This window comes from Stegostoma tigrinum, chromosome 32 (genome assembly GCF_030684315.1).
Source record: "Stegostoma tigrinum isolate sSteTig4 chromosome 32, sSteTig4.hap1, whole genome shotgun sequence".
NCBI classification, from domain to species: Eukaryota; Metazoa; Chordata; class Chondrichthyes; order Orectolobiformes; family Stegostomatidae; genus Stegostoma; species Stegostoma tigrinum.
This window is the reverse complement of record NC_081385.1, coordinates 6,294,572-6,322,046: the sequence shown is the minus strand read 5'-3', so window position 1 is coordinate 6,322,046 and position 27,475 is coordinate 6,294,572. Positions and strand designations below refer to the sequence as shown.

Below are 27,475 nucleotides of genomic sequence, written 5' to 3'. Positions count from 1 at the left end.
GAAAAGTAATATTTATGCTGAGGACATGGTTCTGGGGGGCAATGGAGTGGGGAGAGGTGAGCAGGGAGTTGGAGACAGACCCCAGACAGAGTGAGAGAAATATGAAAGGGGTTGGTAAATGAGAGGATTATTGATAGCAAACTGGGATAGGAAATAAGCGGAATAAAGTGATAATTAGAGCAAAAATCAGGAGAGGATGGGTACACTTTGCTGAAAGCAACACATTTCATAAAGGGCGAGGTGTGAGAGTGAGTAAAAAACACAGAAGGATAGAATCAGGCTCTAGAGTTATTGAACTTAATGTATACTAGAAGCTGCACGGTCCCCAAGTGGAAAATGTGATGTTGTTCTTTGAGTTTGTGCTGAGGCTCGCTGCGACAGGCCTGTGACTATGATGTTGGTGTGGGAACACAGTGGTGCGTTTAAGTGACAGGCAATTGGAAGTACGAGGTCATTTTTGCAGACAGAATGTAGGTGCTCTGCAAAGCAGTCACCCAGTCTGCATTTCATCTCCCCCGTTTAGAGGAGACCACATTCTGAGCAACAAATACAGTTATCTGCATTGAAGGAAGTACAGGTAAAGTGCTGCTTCACCTGGAAGGTGTGTCTGGGGCCTTGGATGATGACGAGGGAGGAGGTAAATGGGCAGGTGTTACACCTTCTGTGACTGCATCTCTCTGGCCATCTCCACCTATCCGCTCACTTCTTCACCCGACCACACTCCCAACCCCATCTTCAGCATAAACACAACTTCTTTCCCAGCTGCTATCAATTCTGAAGAAGAGTCACTGTACCCGCAACGTTAATTCTGCTTTTTCCCCACAGATGCTGCCAGACCTGCTGAGCTTCTCCAGAAATTCCTATTTTTGAGTAAAACCTTTGGGCTCCGGTTTAAGACAAAAACAATTAAACCAAGCTGGGTCACTTCAACAACGGTCAATGTCACCTGACCTAAAAGAAGCCGAGCTCACAGGAATATGTAAACAAATGTCTAAGTAACACAGCTGACACTATCTGCTATACCCTGAACAGGCTATTAGAGGGCCAATTACCTGGGTATTAAAATCCAACTTTGGAATGGATAGTCAGTAATGAAACCCTCAGATATCTCTGGGAATGAGACTTTGCTACCATAAATATTCACAGAATCCCTACAGTGTGGAAACAGGCCCTTCGGTCCAACAAGTCCACACCGGCCCTCAGACATCCCACCCATCCCCCATCCCCTATAACCCAACTAATCTACACATCCCTGAACATGGGCAATTTAGCACGGCCAATCCACCTAGCCTGCACATCTTTGGACGGTGGAAGGAAACCAGAGCATTTGGAGGAAACCCATGCAGACACGGGGAGAATATGCAAACTCCACACAGACAGTGGCCCGAGGCTGGAATCGAACCCGGGTCCATGGCGCTGTGAGGCTGCAGTGTTAACCACTGAGTCACCGTGCTCCCCTAAATTGCTGTTTTGTTGGAACAAAGACATAAGTTTGAACAGAAGGATTGATTGATTGGAGGGATATGGACCATAGGAAGACAGAAAGGATTAGTTTAATTCGATGTCACATTCAGCATAACATCAAGTGCCAAAGGGCCCGTTCCTGTGCTTTATTGTTCTATGTCCTCCCTAACTATATTGAAGGATTGCAGGGATGCTCTGATAATGGATCATCAAAACTCTCTGGAACAATGGATTATTCCCATTGTGGCCAACAGCCAGGTTTGAGACAGCAGAATTCCACTGCACAACATCACCCAACCATCTCCCTGCATCCCCACGCACCTTACCACCACAACCCCCAACGCCCACAGCTCCCCACCTCCATTAGTGAGAAACCAAGATTATAAGTTTAAGGTTTTGGCTACAAATAAGACATTCAGTAACATGAATAAGAAGGACTCTCTCTCTCTCATTGGAAGTGGTTCACAATTTTGGAAAAAGGCGACTAAAACTGAGAGAAAACCAACTGTGAACCAAAATTGATTGAAAAATGTGGAAATTTGTCACATAACTGTTTCCAAAAGAATCACCAGTTCAATAAATAATTCCTTTATTGAGGTACAAATGTTTCTTCTTCCACAATTCAACTTCCCCAATAAATTATTTAGTGTGTTTATATGCTAGTTTGTGTACGGGTCACAGAACAGTTTTTGTGATATCTTTTTTGATAAATTTATCTTTTGCTGAGAGAGTTCACAAAAAAACTAACTTCTTAATTCTGATTAGCTCAAGGACATCCATCCTGTGTGTTCTTTAAGGTATATTTACATTGAATTTGAAAGCGCAGCCTCTTTAAAAAGTCAAACTCTCAGCCTATCCCTCCCAGCTTGGTTGTAACAGCGGTGATCGTTGAGATGAAGAGAACTATTCACTTGTCCTCCATTTATTTGTAGTTGTAGCGAACTCAGAAGTCACACGACACCAGGCTTTTGTCCAACAGGTTAATTTGAAATCACAAACTTTTGGAGCGCTGTTCCTTCAACAGGTGAAGTGGAGAGATGTGCACAGGCACACATGTGTCTATGTGCTTCCCTGTATATCACCTCATAAAAGAACAGCCTTCCAAAACTCGTCCTCACCCTCAACAACTTCTCTTTTGACTCCTCCCACTTCCTACAGACTAAGGGGGTGGCCATGGGCACCCGCATGGGCCCCAGCTATGCCTGCCTCTTTGTAGGTTACGTGGAATAGTCCCTCTTCTGCACCTACACAGGCCCCAAACCCCACCTCTTCCTCCGGTACATTGATGACTGTATCGGCGCCGCCTCTTGCTCCCCAGAGGAGCTCGAACAGTTCATCCACTTCACCAACACCTTCCACCCCAACCTTCAGTTCACCTGGGCCATCTCCAGCACATCCCTCACCTTCCTGGACCTCTCAGTCTCCATCTCAGGCAACCAGCTTGTAACTGATGTCCATTTCAAGCCCACCGACTCCCACAGCTACCTAGAATACACCTCCTCCCACCCACCCTCCTGCAAAAATTCCATCCCCTATTCCCAATTCCTCCGCCTCCGCCGCATCTGCTCCCACGATAAGACATTCCAATCCTGCACATCCCAGATGTCCAAGTTCTTCAAGGACCGCAACTTTCCCCCCACAGTGATCAAGAACGCCCTTGACCGCGTCTCCCGTATTTCCCGCAACACATCCCTCACACCCCGTCCCCGCCACAACCGCCCAAAGAGGATCCCCCTCGTTCTCACACACCACCCCACCAACCTCCGGATACAACGCATCATCCTCCGACACTTCCGCCATCTACAATCCAACCCCACCACCCAAAACACTTTTCCATCCCCACCCCTGTCTGCTTTCCGGAGAGACCACTCTCTCCGTGACTCCCTTGTTCGCTCCACACTGCCCTCCAACCCCACCACACCCGGCACCTTCCCCTGCAACCGCAGGAAATGCTACACTTGCCCCCACACCTCCTCCCTCACCCCTATCCCAGGCCCCAAGATGACATTCCACATTAAGCAGAGGTTCACCTGCACATCTGCCAATGTGGTATACTGCATCCACTGTACCCAGTGTGGCTTCCTCTACATTGGGGAAACCAAGCGGAGGCTTGGAGACCGCTTTGCAGAACACCTCCGCTCAGTTCGCAACAAACTACTGCACCTCCCAGTCACAAACCATTTCCACTCCCCCTCCCATTCTTTAGATGACATGTCCATCATGGGCCTCCTGCAGTGCCACAATGATGCCACCCGAAGGTTGCAGGAACAGCAACTCATATTCCGCCTGGGAACCCTGCAGCCTAATGGTATCAATGTGGACTTCACCAGTTTCAAAATCTCCCCTTCCTCAACTGCATCCCTAAACCAGCCCAGTTCGTCCCCTCCCCCCACTGCACCACACAACCAGCTCAGCTCTTCCCCTCCACCCACTGCATCCCAAAACCAGTCCAACCTGTCTCTGCCTCCCTAACCTGTTCTTCCTCTCACCCATCCCTTCCTCCCACCCAAGCCGCACCCCCATCTACCTACTAACCTCATCCCACCTCCTTGACCTGTCCGTCTTCCCTGGACTGACCTATCCCCTCCCCAAGTCCCCACCTATACTCTCTCCACCTATCTTCTTTTCTCTCCATCTTCGGTCCGCCTCCCCCTCTCTCCCTATTTATTCCAGAACCCTCACCCCATCCCCCTCTCTGATGAAGGTTCTAGGCCCAAAACGTCAGCTTTTGTGCTCCTGAGATGCTGCTTGGCCTGCTGTGTTCATCCAGCCTCACATTTTATTAGCCTTCCAAAAGCTTGTGATTTCAAATTAACTTGTTGGACTATAGTCTGGTGTCGTGTGACGTCTGACTTTGCCCATCCCAGTCCAACACCGCACCTCCACATTCAAACAAACTGACAACTTTTGGTGAGTTTTACTTGATTAAACAGAAAATTTTCTCACCATATACTTCCCAAACCTTCGATCCTCCACCAGTGGATGATGCTTCAAATACTCTCCAAGAGTTGGCAGTGTCTTGCTTTGGAAACAATAAAAGACGACACTTGCCAGCCTCGATTCTGTAACATCTGCACAGGGCTTCTCATAAAACTTGGTGATTCTGAAAGAAAACGGTCTTCAATATCACTGATCCTTGTAAGACAACATGCCCGGATAGATTAGTGGGTCAATAAACATTTGGCGACTCACTGTAGAATTTAACCAGCAAGAGAAAATATTATATGCATCAGATAATACAGAGTTAAGGTCTTTAAGCTTCTGCAAACTCTGAAATCAGAAGGTCTCAAACTGAGGTCAGAGTATAGAATCCCTACAGTGTGAAAGCAAGCCATTCCACCCATTAAATCCACACAGACTGTCTAAAGAATACCCCAGCCAGACCCACCCCCTTTATCCCTGTAACTCTGCATTTCCCAGGGCTAATCCCCCTTTCCTGCATATCCCTGGAGTGTGGGAGGTAACTGGAGCACCCAGAGGAAACCCACGGAGACATGGGAAGAATATGCAAATTCCACACAGGCACCTGAGGCTGAAATCAAACCCCGGTCATCGGATCTGTGAGGCAGCAGTGCTAACCACTGAACCACCATGCCGCAGGTTCATACAATTTCCAATTTCTGCTTTGGCCATGATGCTCGCGCCTCTGAGAACCTCAGCCCATAAGGAGGCTATTCACCCACTGTTTCCATGCTTGCTCTAGCTACACAAAGGGCAAAATATTCTGATTCTATGTTCTTTCTCTTCACCTGTATTTTGTCCATTTCTTGGTCCCACATAATAAAATGGGTGCAAAAGAGATTTATTCAGAATGGTGAAGGTCTACACGACACTGTCACATGACTTGAGCTCATTCAAAACTCTCCTAGCTCCTGTGAAGTTTATCTATCACACTTTTGCCCACAAATCGCTACTGGCTCTCATCCTATCAATGCACTAATAATAAAATATTATGTTTAGTTTCAAATTCATCCAAGGTCATGCCCTCTACTCATAGTCCATCCCCAAACCTTCAAGCTATCTGTACTGCTCCATTTTGACACTTTAGCAAGCACTCAATTTTAACCGTTCCACGAATGAAGAACACACCTCTAGCTGTTTTATTCCCAAGCTTGGGAGCCCTCTCACTAAGGCTATTTATTTTTCTTGTCTCATTTAAATTGCCCCTCAAAACTACTTCCTTGATCAACCATTTGGTCGTGTGCCCTAGCATTTCCTAATATTATGTTCAGCTTGGGAACACATCTAATGTATCTGGGATGTTTTATTATTTTAAGTATGCTATATAAATGCATGTTGTTGTTGGACAGACCGGAGAGGCTAGGTCTGTTCTTCTCAGAGAAAGTTAAAGGGAGGTTTAATAGAACCGATCAAAATCATTATTTAGCCATGCACGATTTTAATAGCATAATTACAGTGAGAAAATGTTTCCAGTGGCATAGGAGGGCTGTTTTGGGGAGTGGTCATATCCCTATCTCTGAGCCAGGAGGTCCCAGTTCAAATACCACCTGCTTCAGATGTGGGAAATAACGTCTCTGAATGGTTAATTAGTAAATATCTTTTCAGTGGTAGAACAGGTGGTAACTATAGGACACAGATTTATGGCAATTGTTAAAACAGCTAGAGGCAAAAGGAAATTGGATGAAGGTTTGAAACTTAAAGAAGTTACAGGGTGATTAGGAAAGGAAATAGGAAAGCTGTTTCAAAAGCAGACACAGTTATGATGGATCGAATGGCATCCTTCGGGACTGCGTAATCCTTAAGATTCTAATTGAGTCGCAGTAACATATAGGAAGACTCACCAGCTCAAAAACTGGCCTTTTTCAATCAGAAACCTACCTGTGTGTCGAGGGGCACACCTCAACTATTCCCCGAGATTCTGTTTTCTCTCCTTCTTCCATTTCATAGTAAATTGCCAATTCTCCCTTCTGTCAGGCAACAGTTAAAGAACGGTGACAATGTTAGCATACTGTTGTATTTATCGTGAGCTAGTCATGACTCAGATGGGAGCATTCCCCATGGTTTTTTGTGTTAAAGTCCACTTCAGAGTCCTGAGCACAAAACCTAAAACCACACCCTTTATTGTCAAAAGTTATACCTTCCAGCTGAGTCATTAAATGAAGGCCCCATGTCCCCTTTTTTTAAGTGGACACAAGGGTCACCCAGTCCTATTTCAAAGCAGAGCTCAAGATATGCTAATGTCTTGGTCAACATTTATCCCCAAACCAATATCACCAAATTAACCAGATGATGTGGGCATGGTCAGATTGCAGTTTCTAGGAACTTATAGTGGGCAAATTAGGTGTCATGTTTCTACATTGCAATCTGACTTCATTTCAAAGGATATTAATTGGATCTAAAATATTTTGTGATGTTATGTGGTCATGAATGGTGCTAAATAAATGTACATTCTTTCTTCTCACTGTTTAAATTTGGTGTTAAGTAAAATAACATAATTTGTAAGTAGTTGTACACCTTCCATGTGAGAGAGTACAGGGACTACTGATGCATTTTGAGGAATGCACGTTGTTTGCAATGTTCCAGTCTGACGATAATGTGTGGAGTTCAGCTGGGCTATGGGATGTTACAAGTCTCAGTCAAGTTTGGCTTTGGCCTGGGGGGAAATAATCTCTCAAAAAGGGATTGTTATTAACTGTCTCCCCTTTCCACATTGGCACACTTGTCCCTTATTTTGGCAAAAAAGAGGGGCCAGTCTTATTGCTGAAGTTTCTTTCACTGAAGTGTATATTGTTTGCTCTCCAAACAGGCCAACATTTTCAAACCCAACTCTGAAAGAACTTTTTCCCCAATGAAACAAAACCTTAAGATGCTATGTAAATGCTATTGGTACTATTAATGAAAGTGGACAAATGGTTTGGGAGCCAGGAAAAGTGAAAAAAAAGTAAACAATATAAACAGCATTAAGTTAATCAAAAGTGCTATTCTTGAGCAAATAGCATACAATGTCAGGACTTATGTCAAAGTGTGTTTACGCTCATCTTGAATAGGATTGGGAACTAATCAATCAAACCCCCAATCTATGAAATAAGAGCTTTACCACATCTCCAGTTTGAATGTTAATGCCACCAAGTACAATAAATATTTAATTTTCATGAATATCTTAGATAAGAAAGTGTTTCTTGACTGAGAAGGGAATGGTCAGTATCTGACCAGAGATTCTGGATGTGAGTTTGCTCGCTGAGCTGGAAGGTTAGTTTTCAGACGTTTCGTCACCATTCTAGGAAACATCATCAGTGAGCCTCCGACGAAGCGCTGGTGTCATGTCCCGCTTTCTATTTATCTGGTTAGGTTTCCTTGAGTTGGTGATGTCATTTCCTGTTCTTTTTCTCAGGGGATGGTAGATTGGCTCCAAATCAATGTGTGTGTTGATGGAGTTCCGGTTGGAATGCCATCCTTCTAGGAATTCTCGTGCATGTCTCTGTTTGGCTTGTCCTAGGATGGATGTGTTGTCCCAATCAAAGTGGTGTCCTTCCTCATCTGTATGTAAGGATACGAGTGATAGTGGGTCATGTCGTTTTGTGACTAGTTGATGTTCATGTATCCTGGTGGCTAGCTTTCTGCCAGTTTGTCCAATGTAGTGTTTGTCACAGTTCTTGCAAGGTATTTTGTAGATGACGTTTGTTTTGTTTGTTGTCTGTATAGGGTCTTTTAACTTCATTAGCTGCTGTTTTAGTGTGTTAGTGGCTTTGTGGGCTACCCTGATGCCAAGAGGTCCGAGTATTCTGGCAGTCATTTCGGAAATGTCTTTGATGTAGGGGAGAGTGGTTATGGTTGAAATGACTGCCAGAATACTCGGACCTCTTGGCATCAGGGTAGCCCACAAACCCACCAACACACTAAAACAGCAGCTAATGAACTTAAAAGACCCTATACAGACAACAAATAAAACGAACGTCATCTACAAAATACCTTGCAAGAACTGTGACAAACACTACATTGGACAAACTGACAGAAAGCTAGCCACCAGGATACATGAACATCAACTAGCCACAAAACAACATGACCCACTATCACTCATATCCTTACATACAGATAAGGAAGGATACCACTTTGATTGAGACAACACATCCATCCTAGGACAAGCCAAACAGAGACATGCACGAGAATTCCTACAAGCATGGCATTCCAACCGGAACTCCATCAACACACACATTGATTTGGAGCCAATCTACCATCCCCTGAGAAAAAGAACAGGAAATGACATCACCAACCTAAGGAAACCTAACCAGATAAATAGAAAGCGGGACATAACACCAGCGCTTCGTCGGAGGCTCACTGATGATGTTACCTAGAATGGTGACGAAACGTCTGAAAACTAACCTTCCAGCTCAGCAAGCAAACTCACATCCAGAATCTCAACCTGAGCTACAAATCTTCTCAAAACTCGCTAGACCAGAGATAGTAGGAACTGCCGATGCTGGAGATTCTGAGATAACATGGTGTAGAGCTGGATGAACACAGCAGGCCAAGCAGCATCAGAGGAGCAGGAAAGCTGACTTTTTGGGTCTGGACCCTTCTTCAGAAATGTGGGAGGGGAAGGAGGTTCTGAAAGAAATACGGAGAGAGGGGAAGGTGGACAGAAGATGGATAAAGGAGAAGATAGGTGGAGAGGAGACAGACAGGTCAAAGAGGTGGGGATGGAGCCAGTAAAGGTGAGTGTAGGTGGGGAGTTAGGAAGCAGACAGGTCAGTCCAGGAAGGACGGACAGGTCAAGGAGGCGGAACGAGGTTAGTAGGTAGGAAATGGGGGTGGGGCTTGAAGTGGGAGGAAGGACCGGTTAGGGAGGTGGGGGCGAGCTGGGCTGGTTTTGGGATGCGGTCGGGGGAGGGGGGATTTTGAACCTTGTGAAATCCACCTTGATACCATTGGGCTGCAGGGTTCCCAAGCGGGATATGAGATGCTCTTCCTGCAACTTTCGGGTGGCATCGTTGTGGCACTGCAGGACGCCCAGGATGGACATGTCGTCCAAGGAATGGGAGGGGGAGTTGAAATGGTTCATGACAGGGAGGTGCAGTCGTTTGTCGCGAACTGAGCGTAGGTGTTCCACAAAGCAGTCCCCAAGCCTCCGCTTGGTTTCGCTGACGTAGACGATTTCTGAAGAACGGTCACTACCTGAAACGTCAGCTTTTCTGCTCCTCTGATGATGCTTGTTCTGCTGTGTTCATCCAGCTCTACACCTTGTTATCTCAGAATGAGACCAAGTGTGTATGGAATACAGATGAGCAAAATATTATCATTTTGTATTTAAAATACTGATTCCCTTGCCTTTGTCATACAGCTGTAAAATTTTGACTATTCTCAGATAATTTGTATTCAATCCACATCCTTCACACTATTCAGAATTGTTTTTGGCCTATAAATTTCTATCTAATTCCAGCTTATGATCACCCTAGAGAGTGACCTGAGCCATTATGTGATTTCATTTATTTCACATGAGCAAGGTAACGTAGTCTCAGTTTCCAGCCTTTATTCCCAAGACTATTTACACGAAACCAAATAGCTTTTCACTTAATATCACATTAGGTCAACTAAACATCGTGAAGAAACAAGAAACCAGTGGGTTTTACTGACCTTAAACTTAAAGAATTTGAGAACTTCAGCTATATCAAAGTTCAGATCTTCACATAACATATCCCCAGCAACCTGGAAGTACATAAAGATTGTGGTGAGACAGCATGAGCAAAGATCCTAAGCTTCAGCAAACAACCAGCAATGAAACAAAACATACCACCATGACATCGTCAGTGAACCTCTTGCTCCTGATCACCAGCTCCAAGTCAGCCACTGCACCCAACTGTGTTTGACTGGTTGTCGACCCATCATTAATAATGTTTTCCACTGGAAAATCAATGGCAGTTGCCCATCGCTCATAGTACTTGTATCTACACTTGGAAAGTTAACAATTAATTCATAAGTGCTTAGCTGGTGCCCATTGTGTCACCACAGAACTGCAGCATACTATACAAGACCATATGGACCCGCTTTCTTTAGATCACTGCAGTAAACTAAAGACTTAATTCCTATAGCAACTTTCATGACTTCAAGACATCCCAAAGCACTTCAAGAAGTACTTTTGCAGTGTAGTCAATGTTCCAGTGTAGGAATTGTGGGAGATGGTCTGTGCACAGATCCCATGATCTGCAATCTGATAACGACCAGGCAGCTTCATTTTTGTGAAGCTAATTGGGTAAAATTTTACCCTGCAGACCGCAGACAATTTCCCCACCCCTCTAAGTCATGCATGAGATCTTTTACCTTCACTTCTCTCTCTCAGTCTATTTCTAGTTTCCATAAAGGCAAAATACTGTAGATGCTGGAAATCTGAAACAATCACAGAGAACGCTGGAAAATCTCAACAGATCTGGGTGCAGTTCTAGAGAGGGAAACAGCAAGATATGTTTCTCGCTCCACAAAAGCTACTGGACCTGCTCAGTTTCTCCAGCATTTTCTGTTATTGTTGTTTTCAAACCTTTACACTCTTTCACTGGAGTCTGAAGTTGTGGAAGAGTTCAGATGCATCTCATGGATGTAACCATCTCTCCACAGCCAAAAGGGTTGTTCGTCCCATGTTTCACATCACTATTCATTTCTTACCCGCTTTGTCCCAGTTTACTAAGTTTGCTTACCAACTGTTCACCACTAAATAAGCAAAGACAGCTGAATTGAAACATCATTTCTGCATCTCTCTACACATGCAGCCTGCTCAGTATTTCCAACATTTTCTGTTGTTAGTTCCAGCATTTCTATTCAGTTCTATTGACTGTCGCTGTGTTGCTTCTATTCTCAGCTGCAAACATACTCACTTATCTGCATTTGTGACAAGGTAGACATCACTGAAGAGCTGGCGTCTGCAAACAGAACAGAGAAAACATCATTGATAATGGGAACTGCAGATGCTGGAGAATCCAAGATAATGAAATGTGAGGCTGGATGAACACAGCAGGCCAAGCAGCATCTCAGGAGCACAAAAGCTGACGTTTCGGGCCTAGACCCTTCATCAGAGAGGGGGATGGGGTGAGGGTTCTGGAATAAATAGGGAGAGAGGGGGAGGCGGACCGAAGATGGAGAGAAAAGAAGATAGGTGGAGAGGAGAGTATAGGTGGGGAGGTGGGGAGGGGATAGGTCAGTCCAGAGAAGACGGACAGGTCAAGGAGGTGGGATGAGGTTAGTAGGTAGGAGATGGAGGTGCGGCTTGGGGTGGAAGGAAGGGATGGGTGAGAGGAAGAACAGGTTAGGGAGGCAGAGACAGGTTGGACTGGTTTTGGGATGCAGTGGGTGGAGGGGAAGAGCTGAGCTGGTTGTGTGGTGCAGTGGGGGGAGGGGACGAACTGGGCTGGTTTTGGGCCTGCGGAGGATAAAAAACAGCAGGGGTCCTTTGCAGGTCTGGGAGAGGGAGGCTCTGAGCTGGGGCAGGCTGGATTGCAGTGTGTGGAGGTGCCGGCGCATGGCTGCGAGTGTCTGTTTCAGGACTCGTTGGGAGAAACGCTTCTGAAGGGTCTGAATATTCTGGGTGTAGAGGTGGTCACGGTTGGGGCCAAATTGGGAGGGCTGAAATGTAGACTGTAGTCCATTGGGGATGATCCGGTTCCGTAGGCAGGTGCTGAGGAAGGTGATATGACTGTGGTACCTGGTTTGCTTCAGGACATGGTCGAGCAGTTTCAAGGCCGAAGAGATTACAAGAGAGTTGCAATGGGAGACATCATCATGATGTATGGCAATTCAAAGTAAGTTTCATACAGGAAGATGGATAGAAAGTTAGAAGGGAGATAGAATTTGTATTCGTATAGTGCCTTTTACAGCTTTGGTGTTTGACACCAAATTAGTTACTTTCTGAAGTGTTTATAATGTTAGAAGCCCTACAGCTAAATTGCTGACAGTGAAATTCCAAAAACAATGAAGTAAATGACCAATGATAATCTCTGTTTGCAATATCAGTTGAAGGATTAACCCTGGCCGGGCTGAACTCCCATATTCTGTCAAAATACTCCAGTATGATTTTTAACATCTACCTGAGGCAGTGGGCGAGGCCTCGGTTTAACACATCATTTGAAAGCCAACACTTCTAAGCCAAGACAGCTCCTGTGCATTATCAGATTTGTCAGCCGACAACTTGAGTTCAGCTCTTGAGCAGGATTCAAACCCACAAACTCCTCACCCAGAGGCAGAGTAAAATCCACTATAAGCCACTGCTGACACTAAAGGAAATCTGGCTAACTTTAATAATATACTGACCTAAATGTTACTCATCCATCCTCTCCACTGTGGAAAAGACTGCCTCTGGAAGAGCATGTTGAACAAAATCTCCTTTCCATGTTGCCCATTTTCTGATAGTCACAGTTCCCTTCTCACCATTTCCAGCTTTGTAATCTTTTACATTACAAGTCCTAGCCCAGATAGCCCACCTTGTCAGGTGAGAGTTAAATAAAACTTATTTTAAATAAATCCTAATAAGAAAAATGCAGCTGTTACAAGTGACAAAAATGATAACACACTCACATATTTACTACTTCCCACCAGAAATCCAGAATCTTTTTCCCACCAACTCCCGGTAACAGAGCCTTTGGGATCCCAACTAAGTGGCTGTAGAGGCCTGTGGCTTCATTCTGTGAAGAAATGACTTTGGTGAACTGCACAGTATATCAGTTGACACATGATACTTGTTCACTGTTTGCATACAAACAAACAGAATCAGAATAATACTTGCATTTATAGGGTGTATATCACAAACTCAGAATGTCCTAAACTGCTTTTCTGAAAATGCAGTTACTCTTGTATGAAATGCAGAAACAAATGTACGCACAGCAAGCTTCTACAAACAGAAATGGGAAAACAATCAAAGAATGTGTCTTAATAACATTAACCAAGGTTCTGAGAAATAAAAACACATGCTGAGAAAATTCTACTGGTGTACTTCAAAAGAATGCCATGAGATCTTTGTGCCACCCGTAAAAATCATTGAATTCCTACTGTGAGGAAGGAGACCATTCAGTCCATCAAGTCCACGCTGGCCCTCTGAAGAGCATCCCATCCAGACATTGCCCGTCCCATGTCTAATTCACCTAACCTGCACATCTTTGGACTGTTTGAGGAAACCCACACAGACACAGGGAGAATGTGCGAATTCCACACAGTCACCCGAGGGTGGAACTCAATCCTGGCACTGTGTGGCAGCAGTGCTAACCCCTGCACCACTGTGCCATCCCGTCCACTGCAACATGATTGGAGTTTCAGTTTAATGTTTCTTCTGAAAGTTTATCCAATTGGTTAGCACTCCTTCAGAAGTGTGTACTGAAGTGTCAGTTTCAGTTTGCAGAACAAGTCATTGGAGTTAAATTTAAACTCACAGCTTATAGCTCATCGGTGAGTTCATTACCGAGGTAACCACTGTCAAATATTTGTAGGAGTGGGAGAATGGCTGTTTGACCCAAATAGGTCCATATCATTTGAGCAGATGAACTTAAGTGTATCCAATTTAGCAATGTCCCATGTACCTTTATGGAAACACATCTATTTGCCACTTAACTCCCAGCTTGCAGCCAGATTCACTGACCTTCCATAGTAACTCAATCTACACAACTGTTACCTTCTGATGGAAATCTTCCAGCTGGACTAATACACAAGAATTCTGCTAGCTCTGTGAATGCTAATGTTTTTGGTGTATCTCGTTCACTGGAATTTACAAACTATGAACCTGTGCACTGTCCTAACTGAAACTCATGGGGCTATTCTGTTTGCAGACGCCAGCTCTTCAGTGAGATCTACCTCATCACAAATGCAGCCAAATATTTATCAGACGGTGGAGCTTTAATTGTATAAAATTATGAGGAGCCAAGTCGGAATGCATAGTAAGGATTTATTTCCGTGAACAAAAGGTTAATAACTCAGAGAGCATAGCACTAAAGATCACTGGTAGGATTAGAAAGGGTGTTGAAAAAGTTTTCAGCCAGAGGATGGTGGAGATCTGGAATTCATTTGCTGAAAGGGAAATAGGGGCAAATATCCTCCATTTAGATAAATACTTTGATGTGCATTTTAAGTGCCATAAAGGGATAACAAGGCAATAACTGGAAAATGGGATTAGGCTGGATTGTTTTCCCACAATGAACCAAATGGCCACTTTCTGTGCCATGATTTTTTTACATTTCTGTAATGGGCCTCACATACAAGTACACAACTTCTGTTTTTTTTAATTTCAGAACTGCGGGATTTGCCATGATTTATTTTTAAATTTAGACTTTTAAACATGTGACTCTGTTACTAGAATCATTCACCACATACATTTTTTAAATTATGTCTTTAAGAACCAATTGAAAATTGCACATCTTGTCACTGTTACCAGATCATCTCCCTTAATAACCTTCATAAAAAGTTATTAAAGTAAGCTATAAACGTTAACGTTAAGTATCAAAAAAATTGTTGAGTTTCTCAATGTAAAGTAGTCGTATGATTGAGGAATAACAATGCACTCATTTAACCAAATTAAATAAAAGCAAAAATAAAGATAAAATGCTGCAGCTGATGGAAATCTGAAATAAACACAACACACAGGACAAACTCAGCAGATCTGACGGCATCTGTGGAAAGAGAAACAGAGTTAATAATTTGCTGCCAGACCTGCTGAATTTCTCTGGCATTCCCTGTGTTTGTTTCAAATAAAGGCAAAATGCCTTGAATGTTGGTCACCTGTTTAAAAGAGAAATGAAGCAACTCTATTTTCTCTCAAAGGGTCGTGAATCCTTGCAACACTTTCTGAAAAAGTGATAAAAGTCCTTGAATATTTAAATGATAGATTCTTATTAGGCAAGGGGTAGGTGGTCATCAGGGATAAGTGAGAATGTGATTCAAGGTTAATTCCAAGCAACCATAATTTTGTTGAATGGCAAAGCGAGGTTCAAGGGGCTGAATGGCCTACTCAATCTCCTATTTCATATGTTCATATGGAAATCTGAAATAAAAAGCAGAAACGCTGGTAAACTCTCAGCAGATCAGTGTGCATCTGCAGCAAAAGAGGCAGACTTTAAAAATGTTGAGTCGGTGACTTTTCATGAATCATTAATGCTGTTTCTCTGACCAGCAACGTTGTATGACTCAGTCTGCCTTCGCAGCATCATCTGTTTTTATTGGGATCTAACTAATACTATTCACAGCAATAGCATTTTTTTTTTCTGCTTTGTCCCTGATCCAGCTTGGTCCCTAAATAGTACTTTCACTCTCGATGAGTTTCAGAGAGGCATTAATAGAATTTCTGGTTAGCAGCTGAACCAGTGTCACACAGCAGACAACCCACTGCCTGTTCCAGCTCTCACCACCACTTTTCTGTCACAAGAACTTTAGGGCTTAAGCTTCTCCCATGTACTCATCCCAACTCCCACACACCAGGCCTTGTTATCACATGGTCTGCTGTTACACAGAATCCATTGTTAGCCATTAATAGCTGTTCACTCTCCCAGGCTGACCATTACCCACTCATTTGTCTGTTCAACTGTTCTTTCTCTCTCTTTGGGCTCTATCTCCATCTATTGTTTACTCCTTAACACCTCCACGCACTCTATCTTCTGCATAAAAAACACATTTTCCCAGCTACCATCAGTTCTAAGGAAGGGTCGCTAGACCTGAAACATTAAGTCTGCTTTCTTTTTACAGCTGCTGTCAGACCTGCTGAGCTTTTCCAGCAATTTCTGTTCCCATTTTCCATTCTCTTCTCCTTTGGTAGTTATTTCATGTTTATTATTCACGCTTAATTGTATCTACTCTGTACTGAGTTTACATGTCCTTTCTGAAGGAATAACTGCTACAAGTCAAGGATTATGTAAGAGGCTAAATGTTACTTAAAGAGGACATTGCAACATTTAAGTATAGAAAATAATGTAGCCATAAACTGTATCTTGAGACTTCCCTTCTTTCTCAAACAAAAGTAGATTCAGAAATACAGTGTAAAACAAGTAGAGAAGGAACATTTTCTCAGCACTCATACAGAATTCTGAGGATAACTTTATTGGTCAAGATTACTGAAATAACTCCACAGATGCCAGTATCCTATCACCAAATCGCCCTTTATTTACACATAGAGTGTCCTAGAAACTGATCCAAGTTCCTCACAGCCAGCTCTCAGAGTGAACAGTATATCTCTTCTTAACTGCCAGCCAGGGGTCCCTGATTGGGTTTGTTAATCTGGTTCAATCAGAGAACTCATATTCTATGAGGTCCACCTGACTCACCTTGTTACAATCATTACACTTCCCCTTTAGGAATCTGAGAACTGCTGGAGCTAAAAGTTTTGTTAAATCTTTTGAAGAATGACAATCGGTCTCAGAAAATATTCAACAAAGGGAAAAAAAGAAATGTTAGAGAAATTCAGCAGGCCTAGCATAGTAATTTGCTCTTACTTTAACAAAGGATAGTAGTTAGGGTGTTGAGGGATGCAGAGTGGGAGCGTTGGGTGTCACAGCATTTAATGGACAGGCAGTGAGACACTGTATGATTGGATAGGATTCTAAGTGGGCAGGCTCTGAGGCTTGCATTAAGCAGACAGGATTCCATGGGCATGAGATACCACAAATTTGGGGTACTGCAAGAATGATTGGCCTAATGCACTGCATGGTTTATAGACTTGGTGGGTGAGGTGTTGATTGCACGGGCCTCTGGTACACTACCGTTTAATTTGTGAAGGATTTTAGATGAGAACATAGACCCTAATAGCAGAGGCAATGACAGTATCACATTTCAAACTTGTTCCATTCACAAATTACAACGTCCAAGCATCCATCAGCAGTCTAGTTCAGTTTTACTCTTATTTTTGTTAGTTTTAAAAACAGAAATAATTAAAAGTTTTAAGTGCAGGTCATTTAATTTCAAAACATTATAATGTTTTGAGGATTATTTATTGCCTCTTACACCTTGGGATTATTAGATAAGCTTAATTTGCTCCTTATGACTGGATCAGGTAATTAATTAAGCCTGAAAACTGTTTAGGAATTAGTCCTGGGGCAGTTGTTGATTACAACCTGCGAGAAATACTGGATTTGATTAAAATTAACTCTCACTGTTTAAATACAGTAATTAGGACAGCAAAAAGATGCACTTCCTGTCAGTGTATCCCTAGTCAGGATATTATACAACAATAATTAACACGCTATAATATGATCAGCAAAAAAAAGACTTGGAACTTTTTATGCTACCACATCAGATGAAGGGGCTCAAGGCCAAGATTCTATGGACACAAAATCCAATGGACTATGGCAGGTATACGGGAATTAGCAAGGGATCTCTGCAGTCTCCATATCTACATCTGCCCATGGTTATATAGCAATGCTTGTTCACTTTACACATGCTATTTTAAATGGATGTCTCATATATTAGAGTTGATCTTTCTCAGCACCTTCTCTGTGGTTGTAACACTTTGTTCTGCATTCTGCTCTATTATCCTAACGTACTTATGGTATGATTTGCCTGGATAGCATGCAAAACAATATCTTTCACTTAACTAAGTATGTGACATTAAAAAAATCAAATCAAACCAACATTTGTGCTGTCAGAACAACATTCCACTTTTTAGAGTATCCTTCAGGTATTTAGAACATAGGGGTAGGAGTGAGCAATTGGTGGGGACAGAGCCCAGATAGGCAGAGAGGAAAGAAGTTCGGCAAACGAAAGAATTGTTCAAAGTAAGTTAGGGAAGAAGGGAAGCTAGATAGGTGATAACAGGGACTATGCATGAAAAATGGGTTAGCTGTGCTGAAAGGAACTCATATTACAGCAGGAGGTGGGGGTGAGAGTGGGTAAAACACACAAGAGAAGGTGTTCAGGCAAAAATTATTTAACTCTACATTTAGTCCTGAGGGCTGCAAGGTTCCCAAACTGAAAATGAGATGTTGTTTGTCTGGCTTGCACAATATGGCAGCTGCGAGGAAAGAGCCCACTAGTATGATGGACAAGAACTATGAAGGTTAAAGCATGGGAATAAATTGGGATTTCTCTACAACAGTGATTACACTTCAACCAAACTTTACGGTTTACAGTTTGTTTGGGAGGCCCCTGAGGTAGTGAAAGGTGCCATGTAAATGCCAGGTGCCCCTTCCCTCTAACAAGGACACATTGAATTAGCGGTCGTATTATAAACATTTTGTGACCTATTGAATCCTAATATATACAGCAGGAGAAATGGCGGTTAAGGGTGCTGAGACTGAGTGATTACTGAGTGATGTTAAATATTGCTACTTTCACCAGTTATGTGTGTATTCGGTTATGAAGCAATTGGCAGTGAGAATTCACGGGGCTTTCTAACTGCAAACTTTGCAGTTACAGCTGTAACTCCGCCCCATATTGACTTTGGACTTGGCCACGAAAACTTTACATAAGAAAGAAAGCCACGCCGTGTAATTTCTCCAAATCCTGTTGCAATTTTTCGTCTCCAAATTTGTTGCGAACAAATCCAGAAGCGGCATGAGCGAATTCTGTTTTAGGGGCTACAGATGCTTGGTGTGATGTGAACTTGCAAGCATGCGGCAATAAGGCTGAAGAAACATTGTAACGACCGGGGGTTCCGTCTTAACCTCTCAGAGATGCTGGTTGCTCGGTTGCATGTTTCCAGCATTTTTAACAATGTCGCTCCTAATTCCTGAATCGTGGCCGAAAGAGGCCCAAAGCGGGCGGGATCCATCACCTTGGGACTGAAAGATGCGGAGCTCTGAATGGGTTCACAATTATTGCACCGTTCGTGAGGCGAATTATAGTATTCACCTTGATCTCACTCTCCAGCAATGTCCCATGGCCAGCGACTAGCAGCACACAGATCATTACGGCGACCCCGGTAACCGGCTGGGCTGTAACTACTGGCTGAAATAAACTTGCATCAGCTCCAAGTTTGTTTTTCAAAGAGATTAACCGACTGTCTCGCAGCGTCTGCACAGCGTCCTTACATCACAGGTTACAGGCGGAGTTACACTGTTAGGATAGCTCTTCCCCCTTGTCTCTTTGCCTGTAACAGCATGTTCCATCAGAGTGAATGCATACTACACGCTGGTCAATAGCTGTCTGCTACCTAGATAACAAAGTGTGGAGCTGGATGAACACAGCAGGCCAAGCAGCATCTCAGGAGCACAAAAGCTGACGTTTCAGGCCTAGACCCTTCATCAGAGAGGGGTCGAGGCCCGAAACGTCAGCTTTTGTGCTCCTGAGGTGCTGCTTGGCCTGCTGTGTTCATCCAGCTCCACACTTTGTTATCTTGGATTCTCCAGCGTCTGCAGTTCCCATTATCAGCTGTCTGCTACCTGTTCGCTGTCCCTGTTTCTAACAATAAAAAATTGTCAGGACCTGGTCTTGGCGGAGACAGAAACCTGAAGAAAGATTAATTTCAGGAAATGCTGAAGAAACTCAGCAAATTTATCAGCATCTGTGAAGAGAGAACAGTTCTTTTGAGAGAGGCACCGAGGAAGGGTAAGTGGCCTGGAAACATTAACCCTATTTCCCTCTCCACAGATGATGCTAGAGCTGTTGAGTTTTTCCAGCCCTTTCTCTTTTTGACTGTAACGGATCTCCAGCATCTGCAGTTCTTTTCTTGTTTCACTTCACCAAAGGGAATGGAAATTCTTAGGATTACTCTGGGTAAGCTCAAGGATTGCTCCCCTAAGACCAGAGAAGGTTTGATGGAGATGTTCACATTCATATATGCTTTAATAAGGAGAAAATAAAACAGAGAAAAACTTAAAACCACAGGAGGTAAATTCAAAGTGATTCATGAATGAATCAGGCAAATAAAAGAAGCTTTACTCTTTCATATTGAATTGCTAGAATCGTAGAATCCCCACAGTGTAGAAACAGGCCATTCAGCCTATCAAGTCCATACCACCCCTCTAAAGAGGATCCCAGCCCTTTACCTTGTCCCTGTAACCATGCATTTCCCATAGCTAATCCACCTAGCTTGCACATTTCCTGGGACACAATAGGCAATTTAGCATGACCAATCTACCTAACCTGCACATCTTTGGATTGTGGGAAAAAAAATCAGAGCATCCAGAAGACGATCACACAGATATGGGGGGAATGTGCAAGCTCCACACAGAGAGTCACCTGAGGGTGGAATTGAACCTGGTGCTGTGAAGCAGCAGTACAAACCACCATACCACCCTTAGTATCTAGGACATGCTGTCCAAAAAGAACACAGAGCCGGATTCAGTAGTAACATTATGAAAAGGGAATTGGATAAGCACCCGAAGAGGGAAATGTGCATGAGCAGTGAATTGGGATTTATAGGAGAGCTCTACCAAAGACCTGACAGTCATGATGGACTGAAAACCCTGCTCCATTGTTTTAGTCTTTGATTCTACATGAACCTCTGGCAAAGGATTGCACTCCAAACCGTAACTTGACCTTTCTCTCTGTGCATGCTGACTGCTCTGTTCCATATTTTCAACATTTGTTTGTATCCAATTTATTTGTTGCTGCTTTATATGGTTGCCTGACTGTCAGAACAGCATCCAATTCTCAGTTCTGAATAAGTTATATTTGACTTGAATTTTTAACACTGTTTCTTACTCCACAGATGCTGCCAAACTTGCTGTATTTCTCTAGCACTCTCTGGTTTCAAGTCAGCATCCAATACATCTTTTGCCAGTTCTAAATCAGACAAGGAGACAGGTGGAGGCTTTATATTCATTTGGAAGTTCATGGTAAACCTCAATAAGTTATGTGCCTTTGGGCAGGCATTAAGCACCAGTCCCTTTCCTTCTCCTGACCTGGAATTCCACTTCCTGGGCCCAGCACAGCAATAATTCCTGCAGTCTCCTTGGATCCCTGGGTCTCAGGTTATTGAACTTTGATCTGCCCATCTAGACTCTGTTTAGACTTCACCATCAAAAATACAGAGTGAAAACTTTGAATAGACTCCTGTTACTTTCTCAATTTAAGAAAACAGTTACACGGAATCACTTGAGCAGATACTTGAGGGACCCCTGTCCTGTCAGAGCTGCCTTTCAGTTGAGATGTTAAACCGAGGCTCAACACCCTCTTAGGTAGATGTAAGTGATTCCATGGTATTAGTTTTAATGAAGAGAAAAGAAATTCTTCCCCTGTCCTGGAACAATACTCATCTTCAATCAACATTACTTAAATAGATTATCTGGTCATATCACATTGCTGTTTGTGGATCTCAATGTGTGTTATTTTGTTGTTGTAGTCCCTACATTAAAACAATGATTAAATTTCAAAAGAACTTAATTGCTGTAAATCCCATTGGGATGTCCTAACGTTTGAAATTTTCTTTGTAGGCACATTCTCTTAAACATTGAAGAGATTCAAGATTAAATGCACCTTACCAGGATTTGATGCAGAAGTTGATTAAAAGCCTGGCATCAATCAATTGAACTAAATAGAGTTGCTTATATGAGCAGCGACTATGCAGGGCCCTCCTATGCATAGTGGTTGTGTCTCCACACAGAGATCGAGGTTTACTTGCTCCAGCAGTGTATGACATCTCTGGACGGGTTGATTAGAGGAAAAATGGGCTAAATTTTTACAAAATGAATAGAGATGTGTCCTTGGAAAGATTGAAATCATTGGTTTATGTGGACAGATGGTAAATACTTGTCTTATATTCCCTTCAGCATAAAGAATTGACAGGCTAATATTATCAAGCTGCTTAAGAAAAAACAATATATAGAGGTGGTGCGGTGATTAGCCCTGCTGCCTCACAGCACCAGGGACTCAGGTTTGATTCCACCCTCGGACAACTGTCTGTGTGGAGTTTGCCCATATTGGAAGGGTGGGGGCACAGTGGCTCAGTGATTAGCCCTGCTGCCTCACAGCACCAGGGTCCTGGGTTCAATTCCACCAATAGGCAACTGTCTGAGTGGAGCTTGCACATTCTCCCCATGTCTGCATGGGCTGCCTCCAGATACTCCAGTTTCTTCCCACAGTCCAAAGATGTGTGGGCTAAGTGCATTAGCCATGTTAAATTGTCCATAGTATTCAGGGGTGTGTAGATTAGGTGGGTTTACAAGGGTCTGGGCCTGGCTGGGATGCTCTGAGGGTCGGTGTAGCCTGTTTCCACACTGTAGGGATTCTGTGAAAATGATAAAAGGGATTATGTTGGATAGAAATGGAACCCATAAGCTCCTTATGGTTGGGGATTTATTCTTAACATTAAGTTAAACCAGTTAAATCTTTAGGAATGAAATCAAAAAACACTTCTTCACACAATGATTACTGCAAATCTGGTACTCTGTCCAACCAGACTGTAGTTGCTGTAGAAGGGGGTTGGTCAGCTCATTGGGATGAAAGGCCAGTTTATGATGTAGACTGGGTTTCAGTTCCCACACTGGCTGAGGTTACCGTGAAGAATTGTCCTTTTCATCATTTACCTGAGACATGGTGACCTTCAGGTTAAACCACCACCAATCATCCTTCTATAATGGGAGTGCAGCCCTGTTTCCTGATAATACTTCAGCAACTTTATTTTTAGATGCTGGAAGTCAACTGAAATGTTCAAGACTAAGAGTAACTAATTTTTATTCACCAAAGATGTCAAGAGAAATGGAACAGAGATGAGTGAATGGAATTTAGATACAAATAAGCCGCACACCACACAGAATATGGAACAGTCCTGAGGGACTAAAAGTATATTATGCAAATTGTGCATAGAAACATAGAAAATAGGAGCAGGAGGAGACCATTCAGCTCTTTGAGCCTGTTCTGCCATTCATCATGATCATGGCTGATTGTCCAACTCAGTAACCTGATCCTGCTTTCCCCCCAAAACCTTTGATCCCATTCGCCCCAAGTGCTATATCTAGCTGTCCCTTGAATACATTCAATCTTTTGGCATCGACTACTTCCTGTTGTAATGAATTCCACATGCTCTCCACTCTTCGGGTGACAAAATGTCTCCTCATCTCCGTCCTAAATAGTCTATTCCAAATCGTCAGACTGCGAACACCCTTCCTTCATCTACTATGTCCAGTCCTGTCAGAATTTTTAAGTCTGTATAAGATCCCCCCTCTTTCGTCTGAACTCCAGCAAAAACAATCCTAACCTAGTCAATCTCTCCTCATTGGTGCCGAAGTATCTGCCAAGATTTCTTGCTCAAGTCCCTGGAGTGTCACTTGAATGACTCCATCATCATTATATTGTGTTAATGGACACACTCAAGAAGGTTAAATTACATCACAGACGAGAAGAATAGAAACAATGAGCATGTCACCTCCCTAATTTATTTCATTATTACTGATGCTGACCTACATTGGTTCCTGGCTAAGCAACGCCTCAAATCAATTAAAATGCTGCAGCTGTATAGGGTCTTGGTGAGGCCACACCTGGAGTACTGTGTGCAGTTTTGGTCTTCTTACTTGAGAAGGGATATACTAGCACTGGAGTGAGTGCAGAATTGTTTCCAGAGTTGAGAGGGTTGGATTATTAGGAGAGACTGAGTAGGCTGGGATTATACTCATTGGAATTCAGAAGAATGAGGGGAGACCTTACAGAAACATATAAAATTATGAAGGGAATAGATAAGGTGGAGGCAGGAAGGTTGTTTCCACTAGCAGGTGAAACTAAGACTAGGGGGCATAGCCTCAAAATAAAGGGAAGCAGATGTAGGACTGAGGCCAGGAGGAACTTCTTCACCCAAAGGGTTGTGAATCTATGGAATTCCCTGCCCAGTGAAGCGGTTGAAGCTACCACACTGAATGTTTTTAAGGCAAGGCAAGGCTAGATAAATTTTTGGACAGTAAAGGAATTAAGGGTTATGGTGAGTGGGTGGATAAGTGGAGCTGAGTCTCAAAAAGATCAGCCATGATCTTATTAAATGGCAGGGCAGGTTCAAGGGGCCAGATGGCCTACTCCTGCACCTGGTTCTTATGTTCTTATGTAAAATTGTCACCTTTATTTCTAAATTTTATGGCCCTACCCCTTCTTATTTCTCATCTCCTCCAATGTCAAATCCTCTAAATCAAGCACACTCCTCTAATACTGGTCTCTTGAGCTTTCCCAATATTCTTCCTCCGCCCCCCACCTCAGCAATCTTGGACAACTGCCTGGGCAATGCTTACTTCTTAAATTCAGTGACAAAATCAAGGTGAAATTTCGGAATACCAAATTTCATTTTTTTGCAACTGCCAGAGTTGAAACATCGGAGACCCAGTCAAGGTGTGAACTTTAAATGTCCTGAATGAGAGTGAGCCCAAGTGGATAATCTGAACAAAGCAAATGGCACCTTGATAGTGCAGTCGAAGTGGAATGACCAGATATAACACCACAATAACAGGCACAACTACTCCCATTCTTTCTCTGCAGGTGGCCTATCAGTCACCATCTGCAACGTCTACAGATAAATCATTGGTTGCACAAGTTAATAGCACCCCACCAACAGAAATGGAGCAACAACTTCAACCGTAGCAATAACAGGTACTGTAATGCTTTTCACTAAAGCTGGTAGTTTCAGAGGGTTCATTATTAGATCAGCTCCACAGAATCTTAACCAGTGCAAAATGAACTTTCAAAAATATTCCATGTGATTGAAACTAGCAAATCAAAACTTAAAAATAGAAACCATATAAAAATTTTGGACTACTTTCAACAAACCAATTGCAGACAAAATGTTTGTATGTTTTAAACTTAACTGAAGTGGCTAATCATCAGAAAAGCTTTGACTATGGGTAAACACAACTTTATTTTATTTAGCCAGCTATATAGCATTCCTATGTATATAATGAGTATCTTCTGAGATACTTGTTATGGACTACGACAACCGCCCTCAAAATATATCAAGGAGATAGCCTAGACCCTAACTCTTATCTTATTTAAAGGCAAGTGTAAGGCGCTGTGTTCCAGAAGTAATTTGATTCGTTGAATTACTAGGCTTCAAGCAAAACACACATTATTCTTACACTACAGTTAAAATACAAACTAAAAAAATTGGCATAACTTTAACTCCATTCAAAGACTTAATAAATAATATATTATTTAGCTACTACTCATCAGCTTTTCCAAAATAGCAGCATCCTACAAACACACCCATGACACAGGCATATTCAGCAAAACAGACATCCCTCATTTGTTATCTCCTTCAGTTCAGGAGAAGAAACATCAACAGAGTGAATCCAGCAGCAGAGAGAGAGAGCTGTATCTAGCAGCTTCAATTCCAAAATGCCTGAACTTCAACAACTGAAAGCAAAAACTAAAACCCTGGGTCTGTCTGAGATTGCCTCCAACAACTCATGCTTCTTTAGTCTAATTTTTTTAAAATCCAAAGCCATGTAATCTGCTTTCTGTGGAGCAGACACCGTGGCAGCAGTTTTACAACACCCCACTTCAAGGGAAACAGGATAGATCAGTCCCTCTTGAAGGCACATATCATCACACACTAAACATGTATTCAGTCAGTGCACATGATGTAAGGCATCATGTTTGTACTACTCCAGCAATTATTTATTTACATTGAAATAGTTCATCATCTGCACCACACATGACAAACCTGAATATCTGCATTAATGGTGCAGTTAGAGCACTTATGTTACAGCTTTATAAATGAAGCTTATAGAGTCATAGAGCCAAACAGCATAGAAACAAATTCTTCAGCCCAAGTCGTCCATGTCGATCAGGTATCCCAAATTAATCTAGTCCCCCTTACCACCAGTATTAGGGAGCAGCGGCCAACTCTGACTGAATAATTATTGATTTCAAACTTGTCATTTCCTTTATCAGGAACATGTTGGCTGAAAAGGCATAATTCAGGATTATACACATTGGGTAGATATTGATCAGAATTCATACTGATTTTTAAACTGATACATCCATACTCACAGAATGTTCATACTGTTCAGTCAGCATCTGAGAATCCTCTGTCGTTGCTCCAAATGGCAAAATACTCCAGGTGATGGAAATTTAAAGAAAAAAAATCACGAAGTGAGAAACAAGATATGTTCTGATAAAAAGTAATCAACCTGAAGCATTAGCTCTGTTTCTCACCACAGCTGCTGCTCTACCTGTTGAGTATTTCCAGCAATTGTTTGTTTTTCAAAACTCAATTACACAGCCAAAACTTAGACAATCTGCTTTCTGCAGAAAGGGCTTACTGTGTGTTTCCTCCAACATGATTCCTGGGTATGAACTACACACTGAGAGGATTGTTTCACCAAAGGTTGATGCACTATGATAGGTGATATACTTAACTTTTCTACCCATCTTATGTTTTCTTGCCTTCGTAAAATTGAGATCATCCACAAATCTATTACCATACACTAGCTCACCGATAAGCAATGGCTCAGTTTTAAAATTCTACTTCTTGTTTTCTAATCCTTTTGTGGTCTTGCTTCTTCCTAATTCTGGAACCTTCACCAACTGCACATTCCACCAAGATATCTGCTTTCCACTTGAGCATTCTTGGTTTAATTGCTTCACCACTGCCACTCATGTCTTTGACAACCAAGCCTTAAGTTCTGGAATTCCCTTTCTAAAGCTTTCCACTCTTTTTCTCTCCTTTCTGACCAAGCTTTTGGTCACCTGTCTTAGGAATTCTTCGTTGACTTGGGATCAAATGTTGTTTGATCATTGCTTACATTAACTCCCTTGAGGCATTGTACTATGTTCAAAATGCTATACAAATACAGTCCATTAGTTAATTACTGGATTGCAGTCCCATTAATTTCCAGGGTTATTGCCATTTTAAAGTTTTCATTAGAATGACCAAGTAAAGTAAAAATTACCATCATCAGTAACAGTCAACAAGTACTCCTTTTGTTCATGGTGAAAAGTTTAATGACTAACTCAAAGAAAATTTGACAAGTGAAGGAATAATGTTGTCCCTGATAATAACTATGTATTTCAGTCACTCTGGCACTGACTTGTCAAGGAAGACCTTAAGCATAGCATTCAAAATCACATGCTCATTCTCCAGAGATTTCTAGTCATTGCCATTTTGTGGCAGTGTAATGTGGTCTATTATTTTATTACCCTCATTTGCATGATTGTAGCACATTAGAACCCCAAATTACTAAAT

At 42.6% G+C, this 27,475-nt stretch overlaps 1 protein-coding gene across 1 annotated transcript in view; it reads right to left on the bottom strand.

Moving 5' to 3' along the window:
- Positions 1-19,405, bottom strand: part of gkup (glucuronokinase with putative uridyl pyrophosphorylase) — a 48,328-nt gene extending 28,923 nt beyond the window's left edge. The window contains exons 1-7 of the mRNA XM_059638984.1: positions 19,225-19,405; positions 12,982-13,088; positions 11,289-11,333; positions 10,214-10,367; positions 10,057-10,128; positions 6,304-6,392; positions 4,411-4,567 (exon numbers count right to left, since the gene is read on the bottom strand). Of these exons, the coding sequence (XP_059494967.1) occupies positions 4,411-4,567; positions 6,304-6,392; positions 10,057-10,128; positions 10,214-10,367; positions 11,289-11,333; positions 12,982-13,088; positions 19,225-19,281 (681 nt within the window). The 5' untranslated portion in view covers positions 19,282-19,405. The remainder of the gene's footprint in view (positions 1-4,410; positions 4,568-6,303; positions 6,393-10,056; positions 10,129-10,213; positions 10,368-11,288; positions 11,334-12,981; positions 13,089-19,224) is intronic.
- Between the last annotated feature and the right edge of the window lie 8,070 nt (positions 19,406-27,475).